The sequence below is a fragment of the Primulina tabacum genome, chromosome 4, assembly GCF_025594145.1.
Source record: "Primulina tabacum isolate GXHZ01 chromosome 4, ASM2559414v2, whole genome shotgun sequence".
Classification (NCBI taxonomy): Eukaryota; Viridiplantae; Streptophyta; class Magnoliopsida; order Lamiales; family Gesneriaceae; genus Primulina; species Primulina tabacum.
Window position 1 is genome coordinate 3,801,041 of NC_134553.1, and position 16,868 is coordinate 3,817,908.

The following is a 16,868-nucleotide window of genomic DNA, read 5'->3' on the forward strand; positions in this document are numbered from 1 at the left end:
TTAATATGTGGTTATAATTATTTATTTATTTAGATGATTTAAATTCAAGTTTTATCATTCTCTATTGTTGTTTCTTTTTTTTTTTCTTTTTTTTGGCTTTTGGTTCAATTTAATTTTATTTTCTCAGTATTTTAAATTTAATTATTTATCTATCTATATTCTATATTTATATATATTCTATATCACTGTGAAAATGACAATTGAATTATGAATTTCAAATTATGTTTTTGTGTTTTCTTGTCTTCTGTCATTAATGATAGTCTTTGTAGAAAGCTTAGTAGGTTCATAAATTCATAGGAATTGGATTTATTTATTTTTTCCCAAGGTATATAGAAATTAATCTATATATTAATTTTTAAAAATATTTTAGAATTAAATTTCAAGAATTCAAATAAGAAACAAACTATGAAACGGTAAAATAATTGCAAAAAGAAAGATAAGTATAAGTACTCGACGCAGTAAATTTTATGGTAACAATAATTTTGAAAATATTTTAAAGAATTTATAAAATTCTGTATCATAGAAAAATGTAAATAGTTAAAAGAATTGTGTTTTTTAATTTCTTAGTTATTTTTTTCCAATGGTAGAATAGTAGGTCATCAATTCTGAAGAAGTTAGAATTTTTAATGCAATTTATTTAGTTTTTTGCATGAATTAAAATCTATTATAATTAAGTCTAAAGTAGTTGTTTTATGAATGGTTCACACTGATTGTAAGATACACGTACAATCATCATTTTTATTTATCAGATTAACCAATTTTATTTCAAATCAAATTGTTTTAACGTACAAGACACATCCATATTTCTAGCATATATAAAAGTTCAACATTTAAATCTCAAACTTTTTGAGAAATATATGATTAGTCTAGCTAATTAATTAACGTTTCAAAATATGATAATCGCCTGCAATTTTGCCTTGTTTAATTTTGAGTCCAATGCATGCAAAAGTTTACATTGTGGAGCAGATATGATGTTAATCAACAGAAAATATATTTTTTTTTGGTTAGCCAGGTTCATCCATGGTTTAATGAGGACAAGAACTCCCGAAAATTTATTGTGTCGAATTTTAATTTGTTGTCTTCGCCAGGAATTATTCTTGTAATTAAGCCTGAAAAAGTCTTTGGGTTTGGCGTTGGACTTGTTCTTGTATGGTCAAAGGATCAACACATAGATATATGGTGAATATGACTTGGTCTTGTGTTGGATATTAGCTGTCAGGTGATAATATAAACACATACAAGTCATTAGTCATAGCACCAGTACAACACCTAAATCCTTCGGTAATCTTGCAGGAAAATGGCAAATTTCATGCTAATTATCGCGATGCATAGTATACTTGCATTTTTCGTCGTCCAAGCCCACGAACCTAGCCCTCTACAAGATTTTTGTGTTGCAGACTTCAATAACACAGGTCGGTTTATATAATGATCATTAAAAATCAACTCATGTGCTTAATTCTACGTACTTCGTATTATGTATGACTTTGCTAAACTTGTTCATGTATATGTACCATGGCATGCAGTGAGGGTGAATGGGTTTGCTTGCCTAGACCCCAACCAAGTAACAGCCGATCACTTCCTTTTCAGAGGCCTTAACATACCAGGAAACACATCTAACCCATTGGGCTCCTTCGTAAACCGGCCAACTGTGTTTGAAATCCCCGGCCTCAACACCCTCGGCATCTCCACTGTTCGTGTCGACTACGCCCCAGGCGGGGTGGTCCCTCCGCACCGACACCCACGAGCCTCCGAAATACTGACGGTGCTGGAAGGCACGGTGTTTGTGGGCTTCGTCACCTCAGACCCCGAAAACAGGCTTGTTTCGAAAACACTGCACAAGGGAGATGTGTTTGTTATTCCGTTTGGACTGATTCACTTCCAGCAAAACGTTGGCCAAGGGAATGCTGTTACAATGGCGTTCTTGAGCAGCCAGAACCCTGGCGTTATCGCCATCGCGAATACCGTTTTCGGATCGAAACCTGCAATAGACGATCGGGTACTGGCCAAGGCTTTCCGGGTTGATAAGTCGATCGTCCATCAGCTCCAAGCTCCACATCATTAAGATTTTAATTTGGTTCTTGTGATTCGTTTATTATGTTACGTTTTCTCTGCAATGTGTAGATTAAATGCACCTTTAATTTATATTCATTTCAAATATTTCACATCAGAAAATAAATTAATAGTAAATATAAATATCTATATCTAAATCTATACTATTATATTAAGTGTGAGAGCCTTAAAATAACTACCTTTGAGGACACCAAAATATTTAATTCCATAATTACCCTTCTTATTCTACTAAAATTTTTTTCAAGTCACTCCATATTTGTAATGCCCGAGATTTTATACCGTGTTAAATTACGATTATTGATTTTTAATCGAGATAATTATGAAAGGGCTAACCGAGACACGAAATGAGATTGCGTGTGAAAATAGATGTGCGAGGAAAGTAGCATCGGCGCATATGCGCGACCGGGATGCGCGCACATGCGCCAAACAGGCAGAAGCGCGGAAGATGTCGCGCATATGCGCGAAGCGTATGCGAGGAACTCCAGAGAGTCTCGCGCATATGCGCGGAGATGAGTCGCGCATATGCGCGGAGATGAGTCGCGCATATGCGCGAGGCGATGTGCAAGATACGCGCGGAGACCGAGTGTCTCGCGCATATGCGCCGATTGGGGTCGCGCATATGTGCGAGACGTGTGCTACAAACATTGAGCCACTCGTCCTTATGCATGTTACGTGTATATATATATATATATATATATATATACATGCAACGCTTTCCTAAGAAGAAAGGAGAAACGAAAGCTTCGAGGGAAAATAGCTTTTGAATTTTAGAATTCGATTTGCGATCAATCCAGTCCGTTAGATTTTAAATCCGACTTCGGTACTGTGTTCCTATCGACGCAGGCTATAACTGGAAGTAAGTTTTACTACGTTTTGACATGTTTTGAAATTATGATGTTGTTGGAATTGAATACATGTCATATGTGTTGTTCTTGACATGTTAGACAGTGTAGAATCGAAGTCAGATTAAGAAACGGACTGAATATGGAAGTGTTATGATTTAAGAATGATATTGACTAGAACTGATGTCAGATTGTACGGTGGTGATTGTAAATGATTGGAATTGGTATAGACTGATATAGTATTATCAGTATCGCAAGATTGTACTGTTGTACCGTCAGAATTTGATAAAACAGAGATGTTGTGATTTGATTAGAATATTGATACAGAATATTGATATTGTCATTGCCAGATTGAACATTGACAGACTTTGAGTCGAGACTTCGATTGTAGCAGAGCGACAGCAAGAAAGGTATAAATAAATGTTGATTCGGGATTGCACAACTCGAGTTAGGTTTGACTTGAGTTTCCCAAAATCACATACTTTATTTTATTGCATTGATATTTGCAGATTATCAGATTGATATGTTTAGTCTATTGAATTATAGCAGAGCCAGAGTTTGAGTCTAGGGCAGATCAGCCTAGCTAGGGCAGAACCACCGAGTCTTTGTCAGAACCGCGTAGACTCTAGACTTACGGTGTATCGATGAGCTTAGATGTAGATCGACGTCTATTGTAGACATTCGATACAGCATACCAAAGTCTAAATTAGATCGGGATCCCTAGGTTAGAAATAAGTTGAGATAAGATAATAAGTCATTGACTTAAATACATATTCATATTGGTTAATGTAGTCAGATTGGATACGTGTTTTAATGATTGTTTATGCTTTTATATATGTTTTATATGATTGCATTGATACATTGTTTATACTGGGATATTTATATCTCACCGGAGTTATCCGGCTGTTGTCTTGTCTGTATGTGTGCATGGCAACAGGTGGGACAGGTTCAGGGTCACAGAGGTGAAGAAAGATCGAGTTAGAGTGGAGACTACGGACTTGTACTAGAGTTAGGGTTTAAACACTTGTTATATAGTTGTTAAACCTTAGTTGAGACTGATTGTATATAGTGCAAGATTTGTACTTTTAATACTGACAGTGTATGTTAAGATGTATGCCATTACGTTCCGCATTTTAAAAAAAAAATTTAGACCATGTTTATTATAATTAATTAAATTAGTCCCAATGACGATAAATAAGATGATTAGCGTCCGGGTCCCCACAATATTTTAAATAGAAAAAAATCAAAAAAAAAATTTCCTTTTAAATCGAACAACTTTTCTAAATCGAAAATAATTTTGTGTTAATTATTTAGTATTATTTGATCAAATTATCAAATTAAAAATAATAATAGTACATGCAATGCATGTGCATCTTTTACTAGTATAAATAGAGACTATGTTTGAAAAAATCCCGTCGAAACTGATATTAAATCATAAAAAATATTTATCTTTACATTTACATAAACAAACAAATAAGAAATACCTACATACGTGATTAAATGTGATTTTTTTTAAAAAAATTTACAGTTCAAATTTGAATGTGATGTTTCTTAAAATATAAACTATATTTATATGTCTGAAATAATTATATTATTTCATTAAATGTTGGTTATGAGTTTGAGTTTTGTGTTATTTTTATATATTTGATTTCACTACTCATTGTCATATTAAATAAAATATAACTTTTTTACACAATACTACGTTTTATAATAACTGTTTAAAAGACTTTCATGAATTTTTTATATATTGACGGTCCGTTGTTATTTTTATTATTATGTATTTTAATTAAAACTTTAATATAAATATTTTTAAAATGTCCAAAAATAATTACATGTTTTATTTAAAATTTATTTGTCTAATAAATTTTAAAATTGTGATTTTTGAAAAAAAAATTACTTATTATTTAAAATTTTGATAAACAAAATAATATGTAATTTTGTAAATATATATTTTTTACGGGTCACAATTCTGCCTGTGAATATGTCAAGAAACTCCCTTTAAAAATTATAATCAAGTAATTTTTACGCTCCTAAATATAATTTTTATAGCAAATCAAGAAGAAATTATATATATATATACACACATACATTTGAATGTCCTCTGCCCCACCGTTTTTTGTTCCTCCAATCTCCCTGATTTCCTCTCGTCCACTCCCGGGAAAAAAAACCAACACAATAGCAAAAGCGCTCATAAATTTCGTGGAAACATAAATATCTCCAAAAAAAAAAAACTTGGACAGATTCTCCATTTTTCAGGGACAAAGGATCCTGCAGAAAAATGAGAGAGATCCTTCACATCCAAGGCGGCCAATGCGGTAACCAGATAGGCGCCAAGTTCTGGGAGGTCATCTGCGACGAGCATGGCATAGATCAGACAGGAAAATACAGCGGTGACTCCGTACTCCAGATCGAGCGCGCTAATGTCTATTACAACGAAGCCAGCGGCGGAAGGTTCGTACCACGCGCCGTCCTCATGGACCTAGAGCCTGGCACTATGGACGCCGTTAGGTCTGGCCCTTTCGGCCAGATATTCAGACCTGACAACTTTGTCTTCGGCCAGTCTGGTGCGGGGAATAATTGGGCCAAGGGGCATTACACCGAGGGAGCCGAATTGATTGATGCCGTGTTAGGATGTTGTTCGCAAGGAGGCTGAGAATTGTGACTGCTTGCAAGGTAATCCGTCGACTTGGTTGGAGTTGATCTCTAGTTTTCTTTTGTTAGAACGTCATATGTATAAAGTTCTCGGTGCGATGTTTTCACAATGTAATTCTTGTACTGATAATTAGTTCCCCTTCTAACTTGTTCGTCGATATGAGGCTACTTTTGTTGGTTCGAGTTGAAATCTTTAAGTCTCTGCAGTGTTATTTTTCACACGTATATCTTCTTCTTCTTTCTATTCTCTTCTTTTTTTTTGTCCCATTTGGGTTTTGGTAATTTTTTTACCCTCAAATAGTCAAATATCTTGTGCATCCTTGTTATTCAATTTTTTTTAATCAGGCGCTGATCATGCTCGCGTCCTTCTTTAGTTGTCTAAGAAAGGTTAAGGCTATCTAGCAAGATGTAAGCGCACTATCTTGTACCATATTGTGTTAATGTTGAGGCATGTTATGGACAGGATTTCAAGTGTGTCATTCTTTGGGTGGGGGCACTGGATCTGGTATGGGCACCCTTCTGATCTCCAAGATCAGGGAAGAGTATCCAGACCGCATGATGTTGACGTTTTCAGTCTTTCCTTCACCAAAGGTATCCGACACCTGTTGTTGAGCCATATAATGCTACCCTTTCTGTTCATCAACTTGTGGAGAACGCAGATGAGTGTATGGTTTTGGATAACGAGGCTCTTTATGATATCTGTTTCCGTACTCTTAAGCTGTCCACTCCTACATGTAAGTCCATTGATTTTTTTTTATATTACCATACCTTGCACCGAAATTCAATTAGCATCTGGATAACTGAATACTTGTACAATATTTGCAATTTGTATTGTACCGTTGTTCGATTGCTATTAACTTTGGTTATTCTGTGTTTCAGTCGGTGACCTCAACCATCTGATCTCAGTTACCATGAGTGGTGTCACATGCTGTCTCCGGTTCCCAGGTCAACTGAACTCTGACCTGAGGAAACTTGCTGTTAATCTTATCCCCTTCCCACGTCTTCATTTCTTCATGGTGGGATTTGCACCTCTAATATCGAGGGGCTCCCAGCAGTACCGGGCTCTTACAGTACCTGAACTAACACAGCAAATGTGGGATGCGAAGAATATGATGTGTGCTGCAGACCCACGCCATGGTAGGTACTTGACTGCCTCAGCCATGTTCCGTGGTAAGATGAGTACCAAAGAAGTTGATGAACAGATGATTCAATGTTCAAAACAAGAACTCATCCTACTTTGTTGAATGGATTCCAAACAATGTCAAGTCTAGTGTTTGTGACATCCCACCCACGGGGCTGAAAATGTCATCCACTTTCATTGGAAACTCTACTGCAATTCAGGAGATGTTCAGGCGTGTTAGCGAGCAATTCACTGCTATGTTCAGGCGTAAAGCTTTCTTGCATTGGTACTCGGGTGAAGGAATGGATGAAATGGAGTTTACCGAGGCCGAGAGCAACATGAACGATCTTGTTGCAGAATATCAGCAGTACCAGGATGCTACTGCTGCTGATGAATATGATGCTAATGAGGATGAGGAAGCGCAAGATGAGGTGTCCGTGTGAAAATGATTTTTCGGCTTGGCACTTCTCTTTGTCTGTTGATTTTATCTTAGGGTGTGTTGCTGTTGTACTATAGAGATCGGTTTAGATTGATTTAAATCATACGTATGGATGTGACTTGGTTTGAGATGGGTGTGACAGTGTGTGTGTGTGTCATTCTAATTGAACAATGAAGGTTTGCATTTAGTAATTTCAGATCTGCTACATTTTCGTTTGAAACTGAAGTCCTACTTTGCTTTTCACTTGCCAGAATGACGATGAAATGGTCGATTAAAAATGAATTAAAACCAGTAAGACTGGTTACATGTGTACATGGTGAGATTAAACAAATTTACGTGCTTGGACTGTATAAACAACCAATACATAGAATATCTAAGTTCAATTATTCGGCTAAATGGCAAATAAACAGAGAAGAATGCTAGTTTCTGAGAGTGTTTTTATTAGGATTTCAAGATTTAAATTTATTGAGAATGATATTTGTCAATCGAACGTGCAATACACGTGCATGACATGTTATATTTTCCTTTTTGATAACATTACTGTCACACTTAATTACTTGAATTAAAGTAGCATAAATGTATAAACTCGTACAATTGCAAATTTTTTTATGATATGTTTGCCATTTTCATTTTCAATGTTATCAATTTCAATAGTTTTGTATTTTTTGATTTTTTGTTTTTTTTATTCAATTTTCACTAGGAGTGTTTTTGTGACACTACACACATCACCGCTGTAATAGTGGCACGCTAGCCTCACATGGAAAAAGTATTAAAATTGTAAAAAAAATAAAAAATAACTGATTAAAACTGAAATTTGATAATATAAATCAACAAAATATACGTAACTAAGAAAACAATTTCCCCTTTTGATATTTACAAAATTTGATCGATACTCGGTTGCATTGATAATATCTGCGGCTTTGGAGTTACATAATAAGGACGGCACAATGTTCAAGAATATAATATTTCATCAACTTTCTGTATAAAACCAGCATTAGTTTTTTGAGAAACTCTGGCTAAGCCATTACTCACGTTTTGCTGCTTCAATATAGCCTAATGGCTTCCAATGTTCTTTTGTTGGGACTAATGCTTGCAACTTTTACAGTTTCTTTGGCAACCGATCCAAGCCCGCTTCAAGATTTTTGTGTTGCTAACCCCAAAGGCTCAGGTATTTTACTTATTCATCTATCTCATTACTGTAACATTAGCAAGAAAAAAGAAATCTCTGGTTAATTACAAATGTTGTGAAACTATGCAGGTTTGGTCCATAATGGCCTGGCTTCATTATTTTTGTCCCTGTCTTCTTTATTTCGAGTAAATGGCTTTACATGCAAGGATCCCAAACTCGTGCAAGCAGATGATTTCTTCTTCAGTGGGCTTAACGTAACAGGCAACATTTCCAATCCTGTGGGATCCAAAGTGACTCCAGTGACAGTCACTCAGATTCCCGGACTCAACACACTGGGGATTTCAATGGTCCGGATCGACTTTTCGCCGTTCGGGGTCAACCCTCCCCACATACATCCTCGTGCTACTGAAATATTGACTGTGATTGAAGGTTCCCTGGAAGTGGGATTTGTCACCTCCAATCCCAATAATAGTCTCATCTCTAAAGTACTCGGAAAGGGGGACGTGTTTGTGTTTCCTCAAGGTCTTGTTCACTTCCAACGCAATACTGCCAATGCTAGTGCTGTTGCTATTGCAGGACTCAGCAGCCAAAACCCTGGAGTAATTAACATTGGAAACGCAGTTTTTGGATCCAATCCCCCCATCCCGGACGATCTTCTCGCAAAATCATTTCAAGTGGATGCAAAGACGGTGGATTTGATACAGTCCAAGTTCTAGGCAGACTTGGTTATGCGTGCAATAAAGATTTCCTGTTATATCAATATTAATTCTTTTCATTGAAAAATGGATTTATCAATAATTAACTATTTTTACCTTTATTCTATTCGTCCTATCAACTAGCTAGTGCGTGTTAGTGTCGATCAAGATCCATCATGATTTGTTCTCAACGGTATAGCTCTAAAGATCAAAGCAACAAAATTTAAATAACGAAAATCAAATTGTTAAATCATAAAAAAGTTCAACACAGAATTTGATAATACAATTTGACCAAGTGATGGGGGTTTAATTCACTTAAATTATGTTAACCAAGGCAAACTAAATGAAAATTGAAATCCAACCACACCCCAATAGAAGTCAGAAAATCCCTTTGTTCTTTGGATCGGATTCAAAGCACTAGCACTACCTATTGTCGGAATATGGCAGCGAATTCATTACCAACCACAAAAGATACATGCATGACTTGAATATCAACTTGTTTCATCTGTTATATTATATATAGAACCAAGTACGCTGTGAAACACAGAAAAGATCAGAGATGACCAGTGCTCAAATTTTATTGTTCATGTCCTTTTTTAGCATGCTTATAATTGCAGATGGCGCAGTTACTGCTGCCACTGGTTCCAACCCAGAAACTGATTGCGAGTGCAACAGTACGTCACTCAACCGCGGGGACTTCCCTCTGGAATTCGTATTCGGGGCAGCATCATCCGCTTATCAGTGTGAAGGTGCATACAAGGAGAACAGGAAAGGCCTCAGCATGTGGGATAATTTCACGCACACGTATCCAGGTTCAAGTCCCTTTAGAGTACCTTAACCTGTTATCCTCTCACATTTTAACTTTTTAATCAGACTACTCCCACCAGTGTTTATGACATCACTTGTTTGTTAAATTAATGGCTAATCTCAGATAAGATATTGGACTATAGTAATGGAGACGTAGCAACTGATTCTTTTCATCTGTACAAGGTACAGTTTTTGGAACTTCCAAAAAAAAAGAGTGAGCTTCTTTTGACGTCCTCCATCTTCTTGGTTGTGTAGGAAGACGTGAAGATTGCCAACGACTTGCGTCTTAATGCCTATAGATTTTCGATATCGTGGCCACGGATATTGCCAGGTCCTATTTCATATTAGGGCTCCTGATACTCGCGACTGTTTTCCAACATTTTCATTTACAGTTTTAATTCTTGAATATCTCAGGTGGAACGATTGAGAAAGGCGTAAATCGGGATGGGATTGAGTACTATAGTAATTTGATCGATGAGCTTTTAGCTAATGGTTGTGATCTCTACTCACAAAAAGCTGTATGATATTCCACTTAAACTCCATTCAGCTCATTCTTTTTCCACTAATACGCATTGAAGGTATAGAGCCTTTTGTCACAATACTCCACTTAGATCTTCCACAAGCTTTGCAGGATTCATATGGTGGGTTCCTAAGTCCTCAAATTGTGTAAGTAAATACAAAATTTATTCCAATTTTACTCATACATGAACTCGATTGACTGTTATTTTCCTTGAAATGAAAAGTTTGACATCTACTTTATTCTAACATAAATCACCCCAGGGCAGATTTTCAAGACTTTGCCGACCTCTTGTTCTGCGAATTTGGTGATCGTGTCAAGTATTGGATCACTATAAACGAGCCATGGACATTCAGTTCGCACGGTTATGGATATGGTTCATTGGCACCAGGCCGGTGTTCTGATTGGCAAGGTTCCAGTTGCACGGGGGGTGACTCATCCGTCGAACCATACATCGTTACACACAACCAGCTTCTGGCTCATGCTGCTGTTGTAACACTGTATAGGAAAAAATATCAGGTCTCGTATATATTTTCCTAAGCCCTCAAGTTCATTGTATCCAGAAAATGATCACTTGTCTGCCTTAAACTGTATGCAGGAATTTCAAAAGGGAAAGATTGGAATTACTGTTGTTTCATATTGGTTTGAGTCATATGATGAGTCGCAAGAGAATAAAAATGCCAAAGATCGAGCCCTTGATTTCATGCTAGGATGGTTGGTAACTTTTTATTATCAACTTCCGATCGGTATTATTGACACTAATATGATTCAACTTTTTCTCAATATTATGATAATACTCGAGCTTGATTGATGCAGAATAAAAAGAAAAAGAAAATTCAAATTTTACTAAAAAATACTCAGGCTGAGCTTCGATATCAAGAATTACAAGAAGCTCGAGTTCTGGTATTCATTTTTGTGCTACTCTGGTCGCATGCACTTGTTCTCGGTCTAGGGATGGACTAGATAGACCGAAGTGCCATGAATTAAAGTTCATTGGACGCCCTTAATATACCAGGAAATTCCATGCTACCTTTGGGAAGTATTCTAAAAAACAGTTGCCGGTATATGAGCGATCACCCACCACCTAGGGTCATTGTTCTGGTTCATATACATATTTCTCCAATAATTCATCTATATCTAACTGAAATTCAAAATCAATGATATATTTTTCTTTTCTATCCAATATAAATTGATTGAAAAAAATGTCGAAAAATCTTTTTTTTTTAAAAAATTATTTTTTCTAAAAAAATCTATATATTAGTGGGAAAGATTTTAAGCTGTTTAGGCAACCTACGCGGCCGACTTTTTTAACAAAGCCCAGAGCCATCGTCTTTCTAAAAATTGAAGCGACGGCTTGGCTGGTCTTTTTGGAACACTACCCAAAGAATCCATCTAAGATAATTTAGGCAGTACCGTATATAATGATGGAATCTCGTTACCCTAATAAACCGATTACTTGCAGGACAACTGATTTTGACATGTCTCGTACAGGATTATGGAACCATTGACAGTAGGTAAATATCCAAACAGCATGAGAGCACGTGTCGGAAGCAGGCTGCCGGAATTCTCAGACGAGAATATAGACAGGCTAAAAGGGTCCTTTGATTTCATAGGATTCAACTACTATGGTGCCATTTATGCACTTAACAAGCCCAACTCTTCAAGCCTCAGCTACTTAACGGATTCAGAGGTCGAGATCACAGGTTGCTCCAAGATTCATTGTTTTCTTGAATCGACTGATATATAGTTAGAAACAAGACCAAACTTTGATCGATTTTTCTCAAGGGGAGAGAAATGGAAAGCCAATCGGTGCACAAACAAGAAAATCAAGCCCGATCTATATTTATCCAAAGGGGCTTCCACAGATTTTAAGGCACATCAGAGAAGAATACAATGATCCACTGATATACATCACCGAAAATGGTAATTTACCAACAAATTTCAAATGAAAAATTACTTGATAAATTTCAAGATCATTCTGTCTGTTTCAGGGATTGATGAGGCTGCAAATGACAGTTTAGATATCTCCGAAGCAATCAAGGACGACCCGAGGAAGGTCTATATTCGTGACCATCTCTGTTGTCTCCATCAAGCTATTGAGTGAGCATCACCTTTTCCTGAATTCACATAAAATTTTTCTATACTGGTTAATCATACGGGTGCAGTGCAGGAAGGATGGGATTGATGTGAAAGGGTACTTCGTGTGGTCACTAATGGACAATTTTGAGTGGGCATCCGGCTTTTCGGTTCGTTTTGGACTGAATTATGTTGATTACAAAGACAAACATCTGACAAGATATCCAAAACATTCTGCCAAATGGTTCAAGGGATTTCTTGAAAGCCATCCCTCAAGAATATCAGATCAATGATCCCATCAAAAATGTTGCACGGATATATATCTCTAACCTCAACATCATGAACGGAAATAAGGATTGTTTGCTTCATTACGAAAAGCAAGATGAAATATGAAATATAGCTTGAAAACTCGCAATATATTCATTTCATTACTCGGAAACTTATAAAGAAAATGAAAATCGTAAACTGTAATCGATGAAGTATGAAACAGTCCAATTAGAGCCAGTGATGTGCATTACGAGTAGCAGAAAGAAAGCACAAATTGAAAAAAAAATTATCAACACTTCAAAGAAGCATACAAGCAAGTGTTACTCACTTCCTGATAGGTTACATGTATAATAACACCTTTTTAAAATGACATCACAGCTTTCCAAACAACACCAAAAGGCAAGAATCAAAGAATTGGACCTCGCGAATGAAATTAAACAAATTGAATAGAAGACCTGAAAGCCAGCGGCTATACTACTACCAACTTTACTTTTTCCATCTCCATCTCCTTTCTCTACTCGTGCTATGTAGATAATGAACAAAGATTCCACAATTCTATTATATTTGTGTGCAACACAAAAAAATGGAAAGATACAATCCCAGAAAACACAATACCAAATATAGCTTCTGACCTATTGTGTAGGAGTGCCAGTATCTGAATTTTCTTCTGCCTGTGCTTCCACAGATTTCGAATCATCAAAAGGCCTCAAATAATGAATGCTAGTAACTGAGTGTTCTCCAGCATTGCTGCGCAACCAAGATTCTTGAAGCTGTAAAACATATTCCAAGTACCACAGAACTTCCCCCATTGTCGGCCTGCTCTTCCCCTCATCTGCAAGACATTTCTCAGCAATCTCTCCAAATCCCATCAATGATTCTGGAGAATACTTTCCTCGGAGCTGTTCATCGAGAATGCTCTCAAGCAATCCCTCTCTTTGGCAACGCAACGCCCATTCTGCAAGATTTATTTGATCTTTCGGTAATGTGGGATTAATAACAGCTCGAGCACAAACAACTTCAAAAAGGACCACACCAAATGAGTAAACATCAGATTTCTCAGTCAACTGTTGCCGCCTGAAATATTCAGGATCAAGATAACCAAAGCTTCCTTTTACCGCAGTGCTCACATGTGTGTGCTCAAATGAAGGACCTGTTTTGGACAGCCCAAAATCAGCCATTTTTGCTACAAAGTTCCCATCTAACAATATGTTGGTTGTCTTCACGTCTCTGTGGATGATTCCCCTCTCGGATCCTGTATGAAGGTAGTGTAGTCCTCTGGCCGCACCGATGCACATTTCCAATCGTTGCTTCCAACTTAATGGTGGTAAGTCGCTCCCAAAAAGATGATTCCTCAGAGTTCCGTTAGCCATATATTCGTACACCAAAATCATTTCATTCTGTTCATCGCAGAATCCAATCAGAGGGACAAGATGCCTGTGCCTTAGTTTTGACAACATCTCAATTTCCGTTTCAAATTCTGCTAAGCCCTGCTGAGATTGTGGATTGGATCGTTTAATTGCGACAAGGGTCCCATCGTCAACCTCTCCTTTGTACACCTTACCAAATCCTCCCACTCCGATCACTAAACTTTCATCAAAATTATGTGTTGCTGCTCTAATCTCCGTTACCGTAAAGCGCCTCCCGGATCTGACGGAGCCAAATTGTCCATTTGGACTCTGACAACTCATCGATCCTTTTGCGTTGGCAGTGCTGTTCCAAATTGATCCAGGGAGGAACAAAGGCCTCCAGCCAGGAAAGGTCTTCTTGGTACCATTTTTTTCTCTCTTCTTCTTACAGAAACAGACGGCCAGCATAAAAACAGCTGCAAGAATGGCAAAAGAACCAATACCTGCTCCAATTCCAACCCAAAGGATTAGCTTTCTTGAGCTTTTGCTGATTTCTGGATCACTATACTTCTGTACATAAGCAAGATTACCATTCCGACTTAGCTTGAAAACCTCCAAACCACTCAAAAGAGCATCAGTTCCAGCAGAACCAGTACTTGTATCAGGACCTAATTGTATCCAAAGAGTCTTGGTTTTAGAAGAAATTGAATCCAGGTAATCCTCATGATATGCCTTGTTTGTTCCTCCGGCTCGAACAAAAATGTCAAAGTTTTCTGCAGCAGTTTTATTGTCAATGTATATTCTGAAAATCCTCTGATTGGGCTTATCATACAGCAGCTCACAGAAGTGCAGGCGGACTAGATAATCAAAATCTGGATCGACCTCCAATTTCCATGACATGTTGAATCTCTTTTCCAATACTTCTGTATTCGTCAAAGTTCTTGCTGTTTCATAGACAAGAAGAGGCTCCACTGTTGTATCATTTGGAGTAGCATAAGTAATGTTAGATTTGTTATGGATTTCTGATCCAGCATCTGAATTTATCATGTAACCTGAATCAGTTTCCCACGTTCTCCAAAAAAAAAAAATCTTGTGCAGGTTTGATGGATGAACCTCCAACATTCAATCGACACATGGTTTCAATCCCCCGTTTGTTTAAATTCAAAGAGCTCAAGCCACCATTTACGCCCACTCTCCTCACCGAGCCAATGAACATCTTATTGTCTTCTGGAATCATTTCTATTGCATTCACGAAACCAAATGAGCCTTCAGAAGGAACAAAATTAACAATTGTTTCACTAGCTTCAACACTGATAAAATATTCCTTCACCAAATATGGCAAGCTAGAATTAATTCTTGAGCCAGGAAATTTTGACTTCTTGTACAAAATCTCACCAGGAACATTGAATTCAGAAAGTAGCTTCAAACCATTCACCTCAACAGCAAAGTAGGAGTCATTGGCATTGTAATTTTCAAATATCAATGGGTAGAAATGAAGCCTAAAAAAATAATTCCCGGTTGTTCCTTGAAAACTATAATTCATGTGGTCTGTAAAAATCCTGGCAGTTCTATAAAGAGGCTCGTAAACTGAATCACCATTGAACATTGTGCTGGAGGCTTCAATACCAGGAGCAACGAGGGTGAAATTGTTGCCTAAAACTTTGTCACCAGTCCATCTCCTGCCATCTACATTTACACTCGAATTCGATCCACAATTTATCAGAAAGGACTGAATCTGAGATTCCACAGTGCTTGCAAACACAAATATAATAAACAGAAACAATATACTCAAGATTCTCATGCCTTGAACCTTCATCATTCACCTCTTGTAAAACAAACCAGATTTACTATTTTATTTTATTTTTTCCCCAGTTGCGCTTACTAGTTTTCTCCCCACAGAATTCAGAATCCAATGCAAGCACCAGTAAATAGCACCCAGGGACAGAAGGGCATCAGATAAAAATTAAAAACCTTAGGCTTGAACCATACGAATCGCTACCTGCAAATCCAACGCCAAGAATTTTACCTCTCGTGTGCACATATTTTTCTACAGCATACTCACTCATTTTCCAGCCAATATTTTTTCAAAAAAGCGAAGAAACTCCAAAAAAATACATATAAAACAATGAGCTAGGACATCAAGTTACCTTCATCACTCATCAGAGAAATCAAGACTGAGAGCCCCCAAGAACTGTTGAATCAAACAAGCAGCTAGCAGATCTGGGCCAGGAACCAGTTAAGAAAAGGAGGGATTTCAAATGGCTACCGAAAAACAGTACAAGAACGGAAAGATGCAATCTTTTTCTGCGAGCCTAAACATACAGAAAAAAGGAAAAAATACCAAAAAAAGGAAAAATGGAGTTTTTGAAAAAGGTGGAGGAAGATGAAACACAAGTTTAGGCTGCAGATTAAGGTTTCAAAACAGACTGGAAAACATACATGTCATTTATTTAGTCATGTCTTGTTTTCTTAAGAAAAGAGCCAAGAACCCTGCATATATTGTGTATATATATATTGTTATTCTGTAAAATTAAACTACTTGGAAACTTTATCGCACATTAAGTTGTAACTGCTTTACTGCAGTCATCTTTTTTATTTTTTCCCAAAAAGAAGAAACAGAAAAATGATTGTGAAATTTCTCGAATTTTAACGTTTAGTGTCGTTTATAGAAAACGTAGGGTGAGTGGCAGATGAATGTTTGGTTGGCGAAGTATGAACGGACCTCCATTATTAGCCATCCTCACATGCATTTGTCTGTACAGATTGATCAATCAACGCTCAATTTCTTACAAGATAATATGCAAAATATTCATTATTACGGAATTCAGGAATTGCACCTCCAGCTTGCATGCTGACTGAATTATTACTAGGTAGTCAAAATGTTTTTTTTTTCTAATTAAACTTATTT

General features: G+C 37.0%; 4 protein-coding genes and 1 pseudogene across 5 annotated transcripts; 4 read left to right on the forward strand and 1 right to left on the reverse strand.

Annotated features, from left to right (window-relative positions):
* The first annotated feature begins 1,286 nt into the window (after window positions 1-1,286).
* Window positions 1,287-2,119, forward strand: LOC142541445 (putative germin-like protein 2-1). Its single transcript, XM_075647982.1, has 2 exons — window positions 1,287-1,412; window positions 1,524-2,119. Exons 1-2 carry the CDS (start codon window positions 1,298-1,300, stop codon window positions 2,060-2,062), a joined length of 654 nt encoding a protein of 217 aa, XP_075504097.1. The 5' UTR covers window positions 1,287-1,297; the 3' UTR covers window positions 2,063-2,119.
* A 2,895-nt stretch (window positions 2,120-5,014) lies between these two features.
* Window positions 5,015-7,314, forward strand: LOC142542538 (tubulin beta-5 chain-like; annotated as a pseudogene).
* Window positions 7,315-8,170: 856 nt separating this feature from the next.
* LOC142541446 (putative germin-like protein 2-1) lies at window positions 8,171-8,968 on the forward strand. Its single transcript, XM_075647983.1, has 2 exons — window positions 8,171-8,291; window positions 8,382-8,968. Exons 1-2 carry the CDS (start codon window positions 8,180-8,182, stop codon window positions 8,966-8,968), a joined length of 699 nt encoding a protein of 232 aa, XP_075504098.1. The 5' UTR covers window positions 8,171-8,179.
* Window positions 8,969-9,483: 515 nt separating this feature from the next.
* On the forward strand, window positions 9,484-12,678 carry LOC142542542 (beta-glucosidase 12-like). 2 transcript variants are annotated; one of them, XM_075649226.1, is made up of 11 exons: window positions 9,484-9,759; window positions 9,879-9,937; window positions 10,010-10,085; window positions 10,169-10,246; window positions 10,333-10,420; window positions 10,535-10,790; window positions 10,870-10,985; window positions 11,763-11,974; window positions 12,057-12,194; window positions 12,263-12,371; window positions 12,442-12,678. In XM_075649226.1, exons 1-11 carry the CDS (start codon window positions 9,507-9,509, stop codon window positions 12,638-12,640), a joined length of 1,584 nt encoding a protein of 527 aa, XP_075505341.1. In that variant the 5' UTR covers window positions 9,484-9,506; the 3' UTR covers window positions 12,641-12,678. The 2 variants fall into 2 exon arrangements, with proteins under 2 accessions (XP_075505341.1, XP_075505342.1); XM_075649227.1 differs by having other exon boundaries at window positions 12,437-12,609.
* A 359-nt stretch (window positions 12,679-13,037) lies between these two features.
* On the reverse strand, window positions 13,038-16,801 carry LOC142542541 (putative receptor-like protein kinase At1g30570). The gene is given in 3 exon segments (XM_075649225.1): window positions 13,038-15,046; window positions 15,048-15,959; window positions 16,108-16,801. Coding segments are annotated over 2 exon segments (2,532 nt in total). The 5' UTR covers window positions 15,780-15,959; window positions 16,108-16,801; the 3' UTR covers window positions 13,038-13,246.
* Window positions 16,802-16,868: the final 67 nt, after the last annotated feature.